Source organism: Podarcis tiliguerta (assembly GCF_965153285.1).
Source record: "Podarcis tiliguerta genome assembly, chromosome: 14".
NCBI lineage: Eukaryota > Metazoa > Chordata > Lepidosauria > Squamata > Lacertidae > Podarcis > Podarcis tiliguerta.
The window spans coordinates 13,769,936-13,787,577 of NC_139547.1; the positions used below are offsets into that span (position 1 = coordinate 13,769,936).

At 43.8% G+C, this 17,642-nt stretch overlaps 1 protein-coding gene across 24 annotated transcripts in view; it reads left to right on the plus strand.

Moving 5' to 3' along the window:
• SEMA6D (semaphorin 6D) overlaps positions 1 to 17,642 on the plus strand; it is a 438,832-nt gene that overhangs the window by 398,317 nt on the left and 22,873 nt on the right. For all 24 annotated transcript variants that reach the window (XM_083411897.1, XM_083411900.1, XM_083411887.1 and 21 more), the window contains 10 exons: positions 664 to 823; positions 1,169 to 1,280; positions 3,114 to 3,174; positions 3,306 to 3,368; positions 5,166 to 5,267; positions 7,197 to 7,287; positions 10,991 to 11,110; positions 14,295 to 14,383; positions 16,203 to 16,420; positions 16,549 to 16,680. In XM_083411897.1, coding sequence (XP_083268023.1) covers positions 715 to 823; positions 1,169 to 1,280; positions 3,114 to 3,174; positions 3,306 to 3,368; positions 5,166 to 5,267; positions 7,197 to 7,287; positions 10,991 to 11,110; positions 14,295 to 14,383; positions 16,203 to 16,420; positions 16,549 to 16,680 — 1,097 coding nt within the window. In that variant the 5' untranslated portion in view covers positions 664 to 714. The remainder of the gene's footprint in view (positions 1 to 663; positions 824 to 1,168; positions 1,281 to 3,113; positions 3,175 to 3,305; positions 3,369 to 5,165; positions 5,268 to 7,196; positions 7,288 to 10,990; positions 11,111 to 14,294; positions 14,384 to 16,202; positions 16,421 to 16,548; positions 16,681 to 17,642) is intronic.

Sequence of the window (17,642 nt, forward strand, 5' to 3'; positions counted from 1 at the left end):
TTTATGAAACGCACAAGTGTGTCATTTCAGTTTGGTCACCTAGCTCAGTTTTGTTAGGCCACCTGGGATATTAAGTATTCAAATGATAATTTGGAACACGAAAATACTCTTACAGAGAATCACCACCACCCCCCAGGTAAAAATAAAAACTTGGCTTGGAGTTTACATGGATTGGATGTGCCTTGAATTTTGTAAAGGAGCTTTGGTTAACTTACAGGCAAAGGCTTTATTGGGTACCATGTGGCAATTAGTTGGAGAAGGGAAAGAGATTGCAGTTTAATTAATATTCTAATCCCAACGTTAACAATCTTCCTGCCAAGTCAGCAAGGCTGCATGTTCTGTTTGCAATCCTTGTGATTCAGCCGGGGTGACATTCGTCAGCTCCCTCCAGAAAAGAAACCCACTTGTAAATTTAGCTCAAAAATTAGCAAATGTCAATATGTCGCAGAAAAGTTTTAATCAGGGCTGTCACATAGCAGTTTTTCTGTCGACAAACACAAAGAGACCTTTCATGCAACATAATTTACACAATCTTCACTAGCATAAAGTGTGAATTAAGGAGTCGCTCATTGGCTCGGGGCATTGAAGTAGAATCAACCTCCCTCTGTGTGTTTTATTGTTATTTTGAGGGCGTTTTTTTGTTGTTTTTTTTAAACCCTGCAGGTAAATAGTATTACCAAGTGGCTCATTCTACACCCTCCATACACACCAGTCATGAGGCTCTTGCTGCTTTCTGCTTGCGTGATGCTATTGACCGCTTCCCGAAGTGCTGCCGTCAGCTTCCCAGAAGACGACGACCCTATTAATGTTGTCGACTACCACTGTGAGTAACCAGCGGGAACAAACTTGCCATTTATTTTTTGTTGTTGTTGAGGGAAAGCAGTTGTTCCTTCTGAGATTGACTTGGCTTTTCACTTACTAGGCAATTCCATCATTAATAATAATAATAATAACAATAATAGCATTCAAAAGTGTGCAGTAAGTTCAAGTTTGTTTGTTTTAAAGCGCGTTTGCAGAGTTCCTGCCATTTATTCATTTATATTCAGCGCATTATGCAAGGAATTTAGTTTAAGCCTTCTGCTCCCAGTATATACAGCTAATCAATGTTGTCTATTGATTCTTTAGCTCTATAATCCTGAGTGATGGCGTAACCCATTTTTACTTGCAGATTCAAGGCAATATCCAGTATTTAAAGGACGCCCTTCAGGCAATGAATCCCAGCATAGGCTGGACTTTCAACTGATGTTGAAAATTCGAGACACACTTTATATTGCTGGCAGGTAATTTTCCCGCAGTCAGTTGATTAAATTAAAATTCTCTCTCTCTCCCTCTTACCTACCCCTGCCCTGGTTGGTTTTGCATTTAATCTGTGCACCTTGTTTAAAAGTAATCTGTAGAGAATGGGATCGGGAAATAGAATTGGAAGGGGGAAATGAATGCACAGAGGGAGAGGGACACAATATATTGCAGAAGAGAAGCCCTGCTAGATCAGACCATCTAGTCCAGCCACCTCTTTTGAACAGGGCTCCTACAGATACCCCAAAAAAGCCCGGTAGGGTTAAATGGTAATGCATGTATGAGACACACATTTCTAGCCTGGAAAGCAGGTATGTGCGAGTCTATCAGTCCCTGGTTTCTGGCAGCACTGCCAACTGCCTCCCTTGAGTAGGTGTCCTTGGTACTAGGGAAGAAGGAGAAATGCAATTAAGTTGGCAATTAAAGGGGAACTTGCCTAATTCTCACTTTCTGAAACAATAAACGAACCGGAATGCCTCCAAAATGTGCACTTTTTCACAATTATAAGGATGCAAGTAATGTGTCCCCAAACCAGATTATGGTAGAGCATGCATTAAAACGTATGTATTGGTTGAAAATTGCATGCTAAACTGCATTATTTAATGGCTTGAAAAATGTGAAAAGTGGTCAGAAGTTGTGTTTATTCAGGGAAATCAGCACTAAAATGCTGGCAATTTTTCAAAAAATGTATTTTTTGAAAAGACACAAATCACTGCACGAATCACTGCACACATGTGGCGAACTGTAATGAAATGAGAAACTGACAGAAGCCAAATTGACATATTCTTCCACCCCTAGTTGATACCCAAATGCTTCTCTTCCCAGTGTAGTGGTGTGGAGCTATATGGTGTGTGGAGCTATATGGTGTGGAGGTTTTATGGATCTGTTCCAGAACTGTAGCTGCAGGGAGAGGGAGTTGTGGAGTCAAACTCATTTGGGGGGTATTCCTGGCCGCTATCTGAATTGTTTGTTTTCGTTTTTCCCCATTTTTGTTCTCTGTCCCATTAATTTATGGAAAAGTAAGCTAGCTCATACAGACATTATTCTACCCAGTTGACAGTAGTTTACCCAATTGCTTCATCAGTAGTAAATGCAGAATTGTCTTCTGCTATTCTGCCCATTTGGTGCCCTGGGATAACTGGATTTTTAAAAATTTAACTAGTATTTAACTTGATTCTTTGTAACTTTGAGAAAACTATTTGGCTTTAAAATAAATGTGTGACTGTTGTTCTGCACTTATTCTTAACTATGGGCCTATGGCATAGCAGAGAGGGTCCTTCTGCAAGATAGTCACCCCAGAAAGTGAGCTTTGGTGCCATTACAAAGTCCTCCTTCATAATCCCGGTGTCACAATATCCCCATTTAACAGAACGAGGAGGGTGCGATTTGGATATTAATTCTCATATATATATATATATATTATTATTATTATTTATTGGTTTTCCAAATTAATACAAATCGGTCCAAATTATTTAAATTTAATACAATTTCTTTTTTTAAAAAAATAGGTTTCCCACTCCTGTTGCAAACATGTTCATTGCTTCCTGATGAAGAATTACTTCATTCTTCTTTAATCTCCTCTTCATCCTTCTCTTGATCTTAGTCCATTCTCACAGCTGACCTTTGAAATTTCCTTCCAACAGCACCTCTGTTGTTTTACATCAATATAAAGTCCATTTCATGTGTGTAGTCCTTCATGAACGTTCTCAGACCTGGTGTGTTGAGAGTTAATGTTCGTTTCCTATTTGGATGTTCGTTCTCAATGAGTTGAGGGGGTTTGATAGTGTCTTATTCCTATTTTTCCTCTGCTCTTACAGGGATCAAGTTTACACTGTGAACTTGAACGACATTCCAAAGGGAGAAGTTGCTCCAAGCAAGGTATTGGAAAAACAGCCTAATTTGGGGGTTGTTGTTGTTGTTGTTGTTGTTTTAAAAAAGAAACAAGAATAATAATTCTACATTAAACATTAGAATGTTCTTATTTTCGTTTCTTCATTTTATTGGAACAGAAATTAACATGGCGGTCAAGGCAACAGGACAGAGAGAACTGCGCCATGAAGGGAAAACACAAAGTACGTTTTGTCGTTCCCCTCCCCCATACACCTTTTTTTTAAGCAGAAAAATATTTAAATCCTTGTTTATGTTTTTAAAAGTTGGGCTTGAAGCCAATGTACAACTGATAATGAATGAGGCCCCATCTGAACAGCATGTTCAAAGCAGCATCATGTCATTTTTAAACTGTCATTGCTGCCCGCAAAGAATCCTGGGAACTGTAGTTTCTTAACAGTGCTTATTCCCCTCACAGAACTACAATTCCCAGAGACCCCTGGAAAGAGGGATTGAATGTGTTAAACCACTCTGGGAACCGGCAGCTCTGTGAGGAGAAGAGAGGTTTCCTAACAACTCTTTGCACCCATAAGAAACAACTGCACTGGTTTTTTCCCCCTTGCAATCAAGCCGTATTAATGAATAAAAAATACATGCATACAGTTCCTAGGATTCTTTGACTGTTTCAAGTGATATGATGCTGCTTTAAATGTATAGTGGAGATGGGACTTGGATTCTACTTACAGACACAAGAATTTGCATTTTATGCAACTGCCCCTGAATGTTCAGGTGGCCTCAGTATATAGGAGCATCTGTTGTCTGCTTCAGCTGATATGATAACAGTGTCTGCTCCTGGCCCTTGATAGCTTTTTCCTCAGTACTCCAGGCATAACCAACTCCCAAGATTGGATTACTGCAATACATACCATGTGTACCTTCTCTTATGCTCTGTACAGAAACTGCAGCACGATTCCTGGCAGGAGTGAGATTTCGCCAGCGCTGTGCTCAAAGATCTGCACACATCCTGCTGATCTGTTAGAAGTCTAAGTTCTAACAGGTTACAATTCAAGTTGTTAGTGTTAGTACACAGGTAAAGGGACCCCTGACCATTAGGTCCAGTCGTGGCCGACTCTGGGGTTGCAGCGCTCATCTCGCTTTATTGGCCGAGGGAGCCGGCATACAGCTTCCGGGTCATGTGGCCAGCATGACTAAGCCGCTTCTGGTGAACCAGAGCAGTGCACAGAAACGCCGTTTACCTTCCCGCCGGAGCGGTACCTATTTATCTACTTGCACTTTGACGTGCTTTCAAACTGCTAGGTTGGCAGGAGCTGGGACCGAGCAACGGGAGCTCACCCCGTCGCGGGGATTCGAACCACCGACCTTCTGATCGGGAAGCCCTAGGCTCTGTGGTTTAACCCAGAGCGCCACCCGTGTCCCTTACTGTTAGTATATGAACCCCTTAACAGTTTCGGCTCAGTTTTCTTGAAGGCCTTTTCCCTATGTGCTCACTCAACCCCTTCATATATAGAACTGGCATTTTTACAAGTGTCAGCCAACATGCAAGTAATCAAATCTTTTAGTATGGCAGCGCTTTCACTTAGGAACTCCCTGCCGATGGATATCAGGCATAAACTGTACTGTTTATGACATCTCCTAAAATCTCTTTTGCTTATGCAAACCTACCTAGACATGTAATTTTATTGTGCATATTTGTTTTAAAACTGTTGATTTGATCAATATTCACTCACGTTTATTATGTTGTACTTGTTGTCAAAGCGACAGCTACTTTATATTTTTATGTAAACAGCTTACAGGTTTTTCTGATTAAGTGGTATATAAAATGTGTGTGTGTGTGTGTATTCATAATAAATCACACACAGAAACAGGGATGTTGCAATATAAATGTCAGGATCTTTTGAATTTTTATCTCTTTTAGTTTTGTTCTTGTGTCATTCAAAATTTGTCATCTCGGCGTTCTACTTCTCTAATAAACAAACCACATTTGTGAGTAAATGGTAACACTCTCTCTCCTCCTTTTCCAGGACGAATGCCATAATTTTATTAAAGTCTTTGTCCCCAGGAATGATGAGATGGTATTTGTCTGTGGAACCAATGCTTTTAACCCCATGTGCCGCTACCTTAGGGTAAGGACCTCAGCGCAGTAAGACAGAAACTTCTCTACATGTTGCTGTTCTGGGTATCTTCCTCATCATTGCCTCCAAGGAGATGAGGGTGATGTTCATGGTTCTCTTCCCTCTTGTGAGATATATGAGGCTGACTTGATAGGAACCGGCCCAGATTTAGCCAGTGTACCTCATCAACCCCAGCTAGCATGGTTTATTATTATTATTATTATTATTATTATTATTATTATTATTATTATTATTTTATTTATTTATTTGTACCCTGCCCATCTGGCTGGGTTTCCCCAGCCACTCTGGGTGGCTTCCACAGAGACCAAAAATACACTAAAATGTCACACATTAAAAACTTCCCTGAACAGGGCTGCCTTAAGATGTCTTCTGAATGTCAGGTAGTTGTTTATCGCTTTGACATCTGATGGGAGGGCGTTCCACAGGGCGGGCGCCACTACCGAGAAGGCCCTCTGCCTGGTTCCCTGTAGCTTTGCTTCTCACAGTGAGGGAACCGCCAGAAGGCCCTCGGCGCTGGACCTCAGCGTCCGGGCAGAACGATGGGGATGGAGACGCTCCTTCATAACCAGGGACGATGGGAGTTGTGGTCCAAAACCAGCTTGGGTTGATGAGACTTGGAGTCCATCAGTATCTGTTAGGCTATCTCTGTTCACCCAGTGAGTTTCAGAGCTAAGTGGGGAATTCAACCTTGGTGTCCCAGGTCCTAATCTAGCATTCTAGCCACACTGGTTCACTTTTATGAGCAATCCTCAGCCCAAGCCCTGCTGATCTGGCTGGACGTGATGTGAACCAGGGAGCACATCAGCAAGCAGGGCTGGCAGTTGTTTTTTTAGCCATGACTAGTGGCTCATCACTGCAGAAAGCTCTGCTCCATGCCGGTTGCAGAACCAATGGCGAGAAAGCTGTTCTGACCTCTGGCACCATGTCTGAGGACTGAAGGCTCCTGAGGTGAGGATTTACGTTTTGTGTTATTGCAGCCAGTTGTGGTCTGCATTTGAGAATCATTTGCTTGAAAGATGGGATCTAAACCCTCCGATCTCCTGTACTGCTCCTTTTACAGTGACTAGTGTAAAAATCTTTATCAAATTTTCCAGGATGATCATATGCATTTTATGTCCTTTCGAATCAACTTGCATCCCAGTTTGACCAAGGGCTGTGTTGCAGCAGACAGCCAGGAACTGATCCCAGACACTTGGAGTTGATGAGAGGATTATGATCCCCATTTTATTTTACTCCGTGTTGTTTTTTGTCTGCCTTAGCTAATGTTATTCTCTTTTACTCTGTTATACACATTCAGTTAATTTGTGTTACGTGCTTCATATTTTGTTTCCATAGTGCTGGTCATTGACTATAGCAATAAAAATGTGGTCTTCATTTGGTGTCGAGCTGAGAACTGGGGGTTGATCCAGTGCTAGTCCTCCTCAGAGTAGACCCATTGAAGTTAACGGTCATACTAATTTAGGTTCATTAATTTCAATGGGTCTGCTCTGAGTAGCATCGGATACAACCCTGTATCCCAAAATTTGGAGGGATGCAAAATCCCAAGGATTATTACGTTCCAGCCCCAGATATTTGGAGTGGAAGATGTGAATTGGGTTAGTTTGCTTAAAAATGTGGACTGAAAGAAATTTTCTCCCACTGTTGTCCCCCAGCGCTGATAATTTAGTGGCATTCTGCCTCCCTGAACCTGGAGGTCACCTATAGACATCATGACGCATAGCCTTGTGGATGTAAAAGCTATCGTCCTTTGCACAGCTCCTTGAGGACCAGTTCTTAAGCATTAAATGGAAGATTAGATCAAGTCTGACAGAGTGAATGATGGTGTATGCAAAGCAGCATTGCTCCCCCCCCAAAAAAAACCCCCACGCTTCCTGCAGAGCTTGATGTGACACAGCCAAACAATTTATTTTTCTTCCACAGCTGAATACCTTGGAGTATGATGGAGAGGAATTCAGTGGCTTAGCCAGGTGCCCGTTCGACGCCAGGCAAACCAACGTCGCCCTCTTTGCTGGTAAGAACATTTTCTCTCATGGATCCTGGTGAAAAATGATACAGAGAGCGATGCGGAGAGGACGGGAGATTTTCAAGAAAGCTTAAAGAAACTGTATCACATCAATGTGCCTCTCTAGAGGGGTTTTTCCTTTAAAGTCGAATGCATCTTTTTGGGGGATTAGTAATCACATTGTCAACTGGTTTACGTTGAGATGACTAAATGACACACACACCCTGTCCTGGAACAGTTCTGGGCCCCAAAGTAGTTTCTTTTTCTGGAGCTCTGGTGATTCCATCAACTTTTAATTAAGTTATGATGGGGGTGCAAGAGAGAATCCTTCTCACACTTCCATTTGTAAGTAGGGCTTTCAACAGACTGAAGAAATCTTACACTGCAATCCTATAGCTTAGATGGGGCATACGTCAGAGTAGAACTACACTGTTAATTGATTCATGAATCAGTTGACTCTGCACAGATTTGTGGAGGGGCGGGGATGGCATTTCTAATTAGAAAAGGAGTGGTAGAGGTTCTCCTTAGTTTGTGCCTTCAAGCAGAGGCTGGGCAGTCATCTGTTGAGCACAGTGGTACCTCAGGTTACAGACGCTTCAGGTTACAGACACTTCAGGTTACAGACTCCGCTAACCCAGAAATAGTACCTCAGGTTAAGAACTTTGCTTCAGGATGAGAACAGAAATCGTGTGGCAGCGGCGAGGCAGCAGCAGAAGGCCCCATTAGCTAAAGTGGTACCTCAGGTTAAGAACAGTTTCAGGCTAAGAACGGACCTCCAGAATGAATTAAGTTCTTAACCCGAGGTACCACTGTATGTTCTAGCTCTGGAATTCCCAGGGGCTGGTGGACTGGGTTGCTCTGATTCCTTGAATTGCATCCAACATTCTCCATCCACTAGCACAAGGGATCTTGAGCGGGCAGACAGGCGAGTTTTCATTTTGGGGAAATTGCACCAGCAAAAACTCACTGCGCGGTCTATTGTGCAACAAAGTTACCAGCAAACCTGCTTAGACATTTTCTTGCACAACAACAAAACATTTCGCCAGCAGAAGTATGCCACTAAGTGACCTTGACTTGGTGCTAAATTAGAGACAACCCTTTGTTTTTAGATGAGGCACATATACATTTATTTATCTATCTATCTATCTATCAATCAATCAGTCAGTCAGTCATTGTTACGTTGTGAGGATGCTACAGTTTTGTATGCTTAAAGGTAAAGGGACCCCTGACCGTTAGGTCCAGTCATGGATGACTCTGGGGTTGCGGCGCTCATCTCGCTTTACTGGCCGAGGGAGCCGGCGTACAGCTTCCGGGTCATGTGCCAGCATGACTAAGCCGCTTCTGGCAAACCAGAGCAGCTCACAGAAACGCCGTTTACCTTCCCGCCGGAGCGGTACCTATTTATCTACTTGCACTTTGATGCGCTTTCAAACTGCTAGGTTGGCAGGAGCAGGGACCGAGCAACGGAAGCTCACCCCATCGCTGCCGACCTTCTGATCAGCAAGCCCTAGGCTCAGTGGTTTAACCCACAGCACCACCTGTGTCCCTAGGCTTGGCTAAATGAGGCAGTAGGCATTATCTTAAAAGATGAATACCTTTTTAGCACAGGAGAGAATGCTTCTTCTAAGATGGTGGTTGCCCTCTGTATCCTTTTTCTATGTTGCTGCATTCTGTCTGTCTGTCTGCGGAGAAAGAGAGAGAGAAACCTATTTTAATCGAAGGCACCTTTCTTCATTGGTCATGAGATGTTGTTTATTATTTCACATATATACAATAGGCAATATTAATCCAAGAGAACAAAAGTGAAGTAATGAAAAGTATGTTAATGGAAGCTTCTAATATATACTACTTTCTTGATCTGCATAAAGTCTCTGTATAATTATACAAGGATCCATTATAACATACCTGGTAAAATGTGTGGATTTACATTTCCCTGTACTTTATGACACCGGTACATTTTAAATGCACTGTTTTTCAATAAAATTATCATAAGATTGAACGTAAGGTTTCATTTGACTAATTTGACCCAGAGAAGTCCCACAAGGTGTTGCCCTCTGACAAATGGCCTGAACCTGGTACCCTCCAGATACCATTGGACCACAGCTCCCATTAACCCCGACCATCAGCTATGCTGGCTGGAACTGATCGATACTAGCTCCAATGACTTCATTCTACCCACAGTGTTGGAGTTAGTATGCCTCCAAATCAATGGCATGTGTTGAAATTTTTCGCAGGGGAATGGTTAGGGCCAGAGGCAGCTGTTTGTGAGGGCAACATCACATGTGTGAGCATTGAGCCTCTCTCCCTAAGCTGGGCAGAAGCTTCCTTGGCTTTGGGAAGGAGGCACCAGGCTCTAATACTTTAATACTCTGATTTTCCAGGAACGTGTAGGGGACGTTCCCCTAGCCTTGTCCCCCTAGCCAGTGTTCCCCAACCTTGGGCCTCCAGCTGTTTTTGGACTACAATTCCCATCATCCTTGACCACTGGTCTTGCTAGCGAGGGATGATGGAAGTTGTAGTCCAAAAACAGCTGGAGGCCTAAGGTTGGGGAACACTGCCCTAGACCACTGACTGCACAGCACTGCTTCCCACAAGGACCTAGTTTGCCAGGATGCTGGACTCGTGAGCCATTGGCCTGATCTAGAAGGGCTCTTCTTCTGTAAACCAAGGATGATGTTCAAACAGTGAGGGAGCCTGTATGATAGTGGGCCAAAACAGCATTTACTGTATTTTTTGCTCTATAAGACGCACTTTCCCCCTCCTAAAAAGTAAGAGGAAATGTGTGTGCGTCTTATGGAGCGAATGCAGGCGCTCCCTTCAAAGAGCCACATGGAGCTTGTGTGCGGCTCTTGGGGGGTTTTCCCCGAGGAGGGAGATGGGCTGCCCTACTCCCTCCTTGGGGAAAAGCCCCCAAGAGAATGCCTTCGTGTGCTCTTTAAAGGGAGCACAGCTTTGGGGGGAGCCTTCCTCCCACTGCCCGGGAGAGGCTGCACGGCTAAGCCATAAGACAGGACAGCAAGCGGGATCGCTGCACAGCAATCCCTCTTGCTGTCCTGGCTTCACTGTGCGAAACGTCTTGAGGGCAGGGGGAGCCTTCATCCCACTGCCCTGAAGAGGCTTTGCACGGCTATCCCAGAAGCCAGAACAGCAAGAGGCTATCCCAGAAGTCAGATCCCTCTGGCTTCTGTAATTCAGAATTTTCTTCTTCTTATTTTCCTCCTCCAAAAACTAGGTGCGTCTTAGTCTGGTGCGTCTTATAGAGCTAAAAATGCGGTAATCTCGAGGATATCAAATTTAAACGGACAGGATGGAAAAGGACTAATTAGTTGAAATGGACTTTGTCTTCTAATATATTTTTCATCCTCTGTTGTTTCAGTATAGCATTTAAAAAATATATATACATTAGAGTTCAATACAGTACCGTTTTCATATTTTGGGTCTCGTTTGTGCAGTCCTATGTAAACCAGAACATATGGTGGGCACCAGTTTGGGGGAGGCTGCATCATGCAGTCCAAACAGATGGGTTCCATGTCTGTGAAACCGTTGCAATGAAGGGATGCCAACTTTCAGAGCCTGACCACCCAAGAGGGAGCTGGATTTTTCCAGCCTCTGGTGTCTGCATAACCCCCGTGGCCCAAAGAATGCAAAAATGATAAGAGGTTACTCAGAATTAAAATGGATACTAAATGCCTCACTTGTTCTATTGTTTCAGATGGCAAACTCTATTCTGCAACGGTTGCAGATTTTCTGGCAAGTGATGCGGTAATTTACCGAAGCATGGGGGACGGGTCGGCATTGAGAACAATAAAATACGACTCCAAGTGGATTAAAGGTACTTATAGTGAAATACTAATAATTGCAGCTTGTAATGTCTTTGCAGGCCCCTAGCTGGAGATTGTGTGCATTGTGGAGTGGCGATATTCTCCATTCTGTTTAACCCAATAATTACAAAGCAATCACTCTTTTTGCTGATGACGAGACCTTCTCAGTGTTCAAATCTTTAGCTCACTCTTTGAGGAATGAGGCACATTTAAAAATAAAAATTGGAGGTCTACTCGTAAGAGTATACTGGTTTGATTTCCCCCTCCCCCCACTGATTTGTTTGGACCTAACCATTGTTTATGGTTACGTGCACAAGTCTTAGGACCATGCTTCTCGTTCCCTCCCTCTTCTGACACAGCCATGCGGAGATCAGAAGCTTTCACTGCAGATTTCAATCACCCACAATTCCGCACTGCATCCGAACCACCTATACCATGGTTAATGATAACTTCAATAGGTTGAAGCACAAACTATGCTTTGTAAACTATGGTTTGAAGTTGTCTTGCTTCAAACAAACCATCGCTAAAACTAAACACAGTTTATGCAGGTTCAAACATAGCATTTAACTGAAGTGAATCTAAAGTAGGCATAGTGGTAAATTCTCTAATCTGTGCCCCAGGACGCAGTCTGGGAATAACTTATTTAACCCCTTAAGACTCCAATCCTAGGGGAAAGTACCATTGATTTCAGTGGGCCTTACTTCTGAGTAGCCATGTATAAGATTGCTCTGCATTAGTTATATCAAAATTTGATATAATTCTACATACAGTTGTGCATAAAATTAAAATTGCATCTTTTTCTTCTGTAAGTTCTTTTAAATGAAAGAGCTACAACCACCCACGTCCCGATACGTGGCATGAAGGATCTGATATTATATATAACCAGCTGCAGTTTGTGGGTGTGTGAAAAAGAATCGGGGCAAGCTCCATGGCTGTGAGCATATATTCTCCTTTCAGTGGAGCACAACCCAAAGCCCACTTCTTCTTTTTGTCTTCATCCAGCAAAAGATCTGGCCCAGGAATGAAACCCTTTCCCACCCACCCCCCACCCCCCAATCCGCAATAAGTTAATGAATGAAGCTGTAGTAACAAAAGGCCGGAGCTGCAATACAATTCCTTGGAGGCCTTTTTACAGTCCATTAGCCGACATTAAAGTCTGCACATTCATTGAAGCTCAACTCCATCTGTACTTGGATGTCCTAAAGTGCCTTGAATAGTGGATTTCACTTTGTAACTACAGGATACACTTTGGCATCCGTACGTACCAGATCTGCATAGCAGTTGCAACAGCAGCCTGTTTGTAACACTAATGAAGACTGTAATGCCAGTAACCTTAAGAGAGCTTTCTAGTGAGCTGCTGCAAGAGAGCATCTTGTGAGAGGCACATGGAACAGGCTGGACCCATTGACTCTTCCCTTTATATACCCTACCTTTCATCTAAGGAACTCTAGTGTTCCCCAGTCAGTTAAGCCAAAAGGTAGTGACTGGCCCAAGATCACAGATTTTAACTGTTTTGAACATCTTTAAAATGACTTTGATGTGTAAATCCCCTTGAGATGGTGGTTGAGAAGGCAATTGATAAATTAACTGAAATCATAGCACCGTGTGTGCTTCATGGCTGATCTGGGACTTGAATATGGGCTGTCCAATTCTTGGTCCAAGACTGTAACCACAGTATCATATGCTCGATGTGATAGGTTTGTCCCTCTTTTGGGTATATGCAGACATTCTTTACTCTGAAGGAAATGCACCCCTGTCCCCCTTCATTGCAAAAAGGAAGTAGTAACCTAGTATGTGCCAGGTTTATTTGAATGCTGTTTTCCTTCCTCTGCAGTAGCATAAATGTTGGCAGAGCCAATACTGCAGGGATGGGGGACATTGGTATTCCAGATGTTCCTGGACCGCAGTTCCCATCATCCCTGACCACTGGGCCATGTTGGTTGGAGCTGATGGGAATTGGGTGATTGAAATCATATAGAGAAGTCATGGGTTCCTCATCTCTGTAATACTGCCTTTCATTCTTAGGCATCTCCAATTAAAAAGGACTTTGGGTACCAAGTTTTCAAAGAAGTCCCTGCCTGGGAATTCTGGAGAGCTGGTGCCAGTTACAGCTGACCATCACTGGGCTAGATGAACCAATGGTCTAACTCCAGCATAGAAAACTACTCCAGTTTAGACCATTGGTCCATCTAATTCAGAGTTGTCTAGCTAGTGTGGTGCCTTACAAATAGTTTTGGACTACAGCTAATATCATCCCATGTTGGCTGGGGCTGATGGGATTTGGAGTCCAACAACATCTGGAAGGCACAATGTTTGCTACTCCTGATCTGCATTGCCAGCAACTTTCCTGGTATACAGAGAAGGTTCATTTCCAGTCCTCCATGGAGGTGCCTGGGACTGACCCTGTGACCTTTTACATGCAAAGGATGTGTTCCAGTACTGCTGAGCTCCAGTCCTTCCCCTTAAACATGGTATGAGACAACTTTATGCATTCCTTTTCCATTGAGATCCTATGTTGGTGATTTGTTTCTGACAGAATAACTCTGAACTGATGTGCCAGCAGCTCTTGGAAGAGCTTCCTTAAAAAAAAAAAAAAAAAAAAGATGATCTCTTATTCTTACATGGGGTCTTCTAATGCTTTCCAGACCACACCTGCACAGTGTCAGTAATGCTTCATTGTTTGCCTATAATTCACTGTTGTGATGTTGTGCTAGACAGGGGTCGGCAAGCTTTATCTTGCCTGGGCCAGATCGGTCCCACGGAGATCCCTCTGTGGGCTGGATCACATGTGCGTGCCCGCGATTTCCGGTGTCTGCGTGTGTGCAAACACAATTTTCGGCGCCGCAGTTTAGCGCAGCGCTCAAACAGGCAGCTCGGTCCGGGGGCGGCTCATGGGCCAGTCAAACAACCTCCACGGGCCACTTCTGGCACATGGGCCTTAGGTTGCTGACCCCTGTGCTAGCACAATGGCCACTACAAAGTTTCCAAGCAACTTTCACTCAGAGTGGACTCATTGAAATGAATGGACCTAAAGTCATACCATTGGGTCTACTCTGAGTAATACTTGGTTGGCTGCAACCCCATGCTTCTTTCTCATGCCATATTGGGCTGTTAACCCAGATGTAGCAAGGTGCCTCCTTTTTTTACCAAGCAAAATCCTTTCAACATAGATCTCCTCTTCCTTGAATCTTGCAGAGCCCCATTTCCTTCATGCCATTGAATACGGGAACTTTGTGTATTTTTTCTTTCGAGAGATTGCCGTGGAACATAATAACTTAGGCAAGGTAAGTGTAAATACAGCTGTTTGTTATGATAAGCCACAAAGTCTCAGGGTGATTTGTAGCGGGCTGAAAATATGCTTGCTATGGAGTGGCTCGCAGTCGTTTCTGTTCAACGACTGGTTTTGAAAATAATAAGCTGGCACTTCTCATACTTCTAGTTGCTGAAGGAGGTGGTGGAATTTGTGTTCACCACCCCCCAACCCAACCCCCAGTCTCACAGCTTTGTTCTCTAGACCTGGACTTCATCTGTAAAGAGGTTCAGCCTGTCACTGAAAATCCAAATTGGCCTCCTCCCTACCCAAACGCATGGAACACAATCGCTTGGAAAATTAACCTGCGAATCAAATGAACCTCCTGCTCTTATTTTAGTGCTGCAACTTGAGGTACACAGATATAGACAACACCGGGATTTATAATTGGTTGTCCCTATAAACTGGTTGGCAACTAGATTTGCTGGAGGACTAATGACAGGGCAAGGCTCCCTACCCTCAAAAAGACCCGGGGCTCATCTACACCCTGTTTCTGAGCTGAGCAATTGAAGAGATAGGTAGTATGGGGCTAGGTTTGACCCAAGCTTTTCATAGTTGCTGAGCCCTAATCAAAACATGGCTTCCTTTTTCTGTGGCGGGAATGAGAAATCATAGATCCAGTGGAATCTGTCTCTGGCCCTCAACACTCCGAAGCCCACTCCTAACCCACACGACACCCTTTAGTGAGACTGCTTCACGCCTTCCATGAGTGTTTTCACCTCGCTGGAATGTACCCTTGAACTCTGATAATTCCTCTTGCTTGCCAGGATGGAGGATAGAAAATGTGTGTAGAAACTAGCCTATTGTACAATGGTTAAGAAAAGCAGGAAAGTCTGGAGAAGCTTGCATGACAAGTCTTATATAAATATTGAAAGTAAACCTCCAGGTTGGACAACAGGCATGCATTATACATTGGGCTGCCTTTAGAGACCATTTGGAAACCGCAGCTGGTGCAGAATTCAACAGCCAAATTGCTGACCAGATCAGGGCAGTCTGAACATACAATACCAGCTCTGGCACAACCGCTTATCAATTTTTTCCCCAGGTTTTGACCAACAAAGCCTTGTTCAGCTTCAAGATCCACCTCTCCCCACATGAACTGACCTGGGCTTTGCAATCATCATCTGAGGCCCTTCTTCTGTCCCTTTCACAGGAAGTTCTGGGGAGGGGGGGCAGCAACACGAGCCTTTCAGTGGTTGCCTCTCCCCCCCCCCCGACACACACTTCTGAAATGCCCTCCCCAGGGAGGCACTTCTAGTGCAATCTTTATCCATTTTTAGATGCCAGGCAAATACTTTTCTCTTTAGCTGGGCTTTTGGACCTTAATTTGATGGGTGGCATTGTGGTCCGTTGCCTAAGTCCTGCCTTTTATTTGTATAATTGTGTGTCCTTACATGGATGTTCTTGATTCCCCCACCCTGTTCTTTTTATTTGACTTTACAAATATGAATTTATAACTATACCAAATAGACATCCATGTAAAGAGAAAACTCTGAATCTCGGGACTCCCAGCCCCCATCCCCTCTATGGGTCCTATTGTCAACATTGTCATCTTGATTCATTTTAATATAAGTTGCTTTGGGTCACTTGGTGAGAAAAGCGACTAACAAAAATAACGGATAAATAATAAATACATTGAGAAAGGTTCCCCACCCCTGCCCAGTGGAGTTGCATAGGGAATCTACAAGCAGTTGCTTTCCTTTTACCAGAGTTGCTGTTATAACAGTGGTGGTTTTCCAGACGGATTGGTTGCCAGCCTGACTTTCCTCCTTTCCTGTTGTCCCCCACGCAAGGCTGTGTACTCCCGTGTAGCTCGCATTTGCAAAAACGACATGGGTGGCTCTCAGAGGGTGCTGGAGAAGCACTGGACGTCATTCCTGAAAGCGCGTCTCAACTGTTCCGTCCCCGGGGATTCGTTTTTCTACTTTGACGTGCTCCAGTCGATCACAGACATAATAGAAATCAACGGAGCCCCTACTGTTGTCGGCGTATTCACTACGCAGCTTAACAGGTAAGAGATGAGCGACCCGGCGTCAAAAAGAGAGAGGGGAGTTCTCCGGTTCACTGCCGACGCTTAATCCGTCGTCGCTTTGTCGCCTGGCGTCCCTGCAACTTCTTCTCCTGTGTGTCTTTTTACAGCATCCCCGGCTCAGCGGTGTGTGCCTTTAGCATGGAGGACATTGAGAAAGTCTTCAAAGGAAGATTTAAGGAACAAAAGACTCCAGATTCTGTTTGGACAGCTGTACCTGAAGACAAAGTACCAAGGCCGAGGTAAAGGAAATAAATGGATGATAATCTGTTATCAGAATGTTGTTGTCATGGCCCCATCTGTACAGCTGCTTTGGAATCAGTGAAGAACACATTGGTCCATCCATGTGCCTCTGGCTGGGAATTGTGAGCTGCTTTGAGCTCAAATTGGTTGATGGAAAAGCTGCATACAAATAACAGATCAAATCAGTGTTTATGTTTAATTTCAAACTGCACCTTGCACATGGCAAGGGGGCAAGGCCTCTGTCTTGCATGCAGAAGTACCTAGGTTCAATCACTGACATCTAGGACTGGAAGGGACCCTTGCCTGAAACCTTGGGAAACAGCAGCCAGTTAGGGTGGACAGTGCTGAGATAGATGACCCAATGGTCTGACTTGGGGTAAGACAGCTTCTTGTGTTCTTATGTTCTGATGACAAATGGCTCAACTAAAGAATTTGTTTGCCTGCCATGTTCCTCCTGGAAAACCGGTAGTTTAGTGCTGAATCAGAACAAACAGCAACCGGGTTTTCTGATAGCAGATTGCCATTTATTCTGATTTAGTGCAAAAGAGCAGGTTTTCTGGGGGCAAAGGCAAAACAGCTGAAACCCAAGCTTAGAAAGCAGGAAATGGCTCAATATATATAAAAGGCAAGCACTGAGACGCGTGTGGAAAGTGAGACATGCACTAATTAAAGTACAAATACAGAGATTTTTGAAAGACTTGTTGGAGTAGGAAGTTCTTCAGTAGGCAATGAGAAGATAATAGAGATTGCACCTGTCTGATATTTAATGGAAGAACATTTCCCCCACCTGTCCAGATGTTGAGAATGAGCCAGGAGTGGGGAATCAAAGGCTTGGAACCTCAGCATGCTACAAATAAACCTTCCTAAAAATGTGCAAAACCCCCAAATATAGACAGAAATTCAGATGACTCCCTCATAATGAACATGGAGTAACAAAGCAATTGGCCAGCCTTGTGCTGAG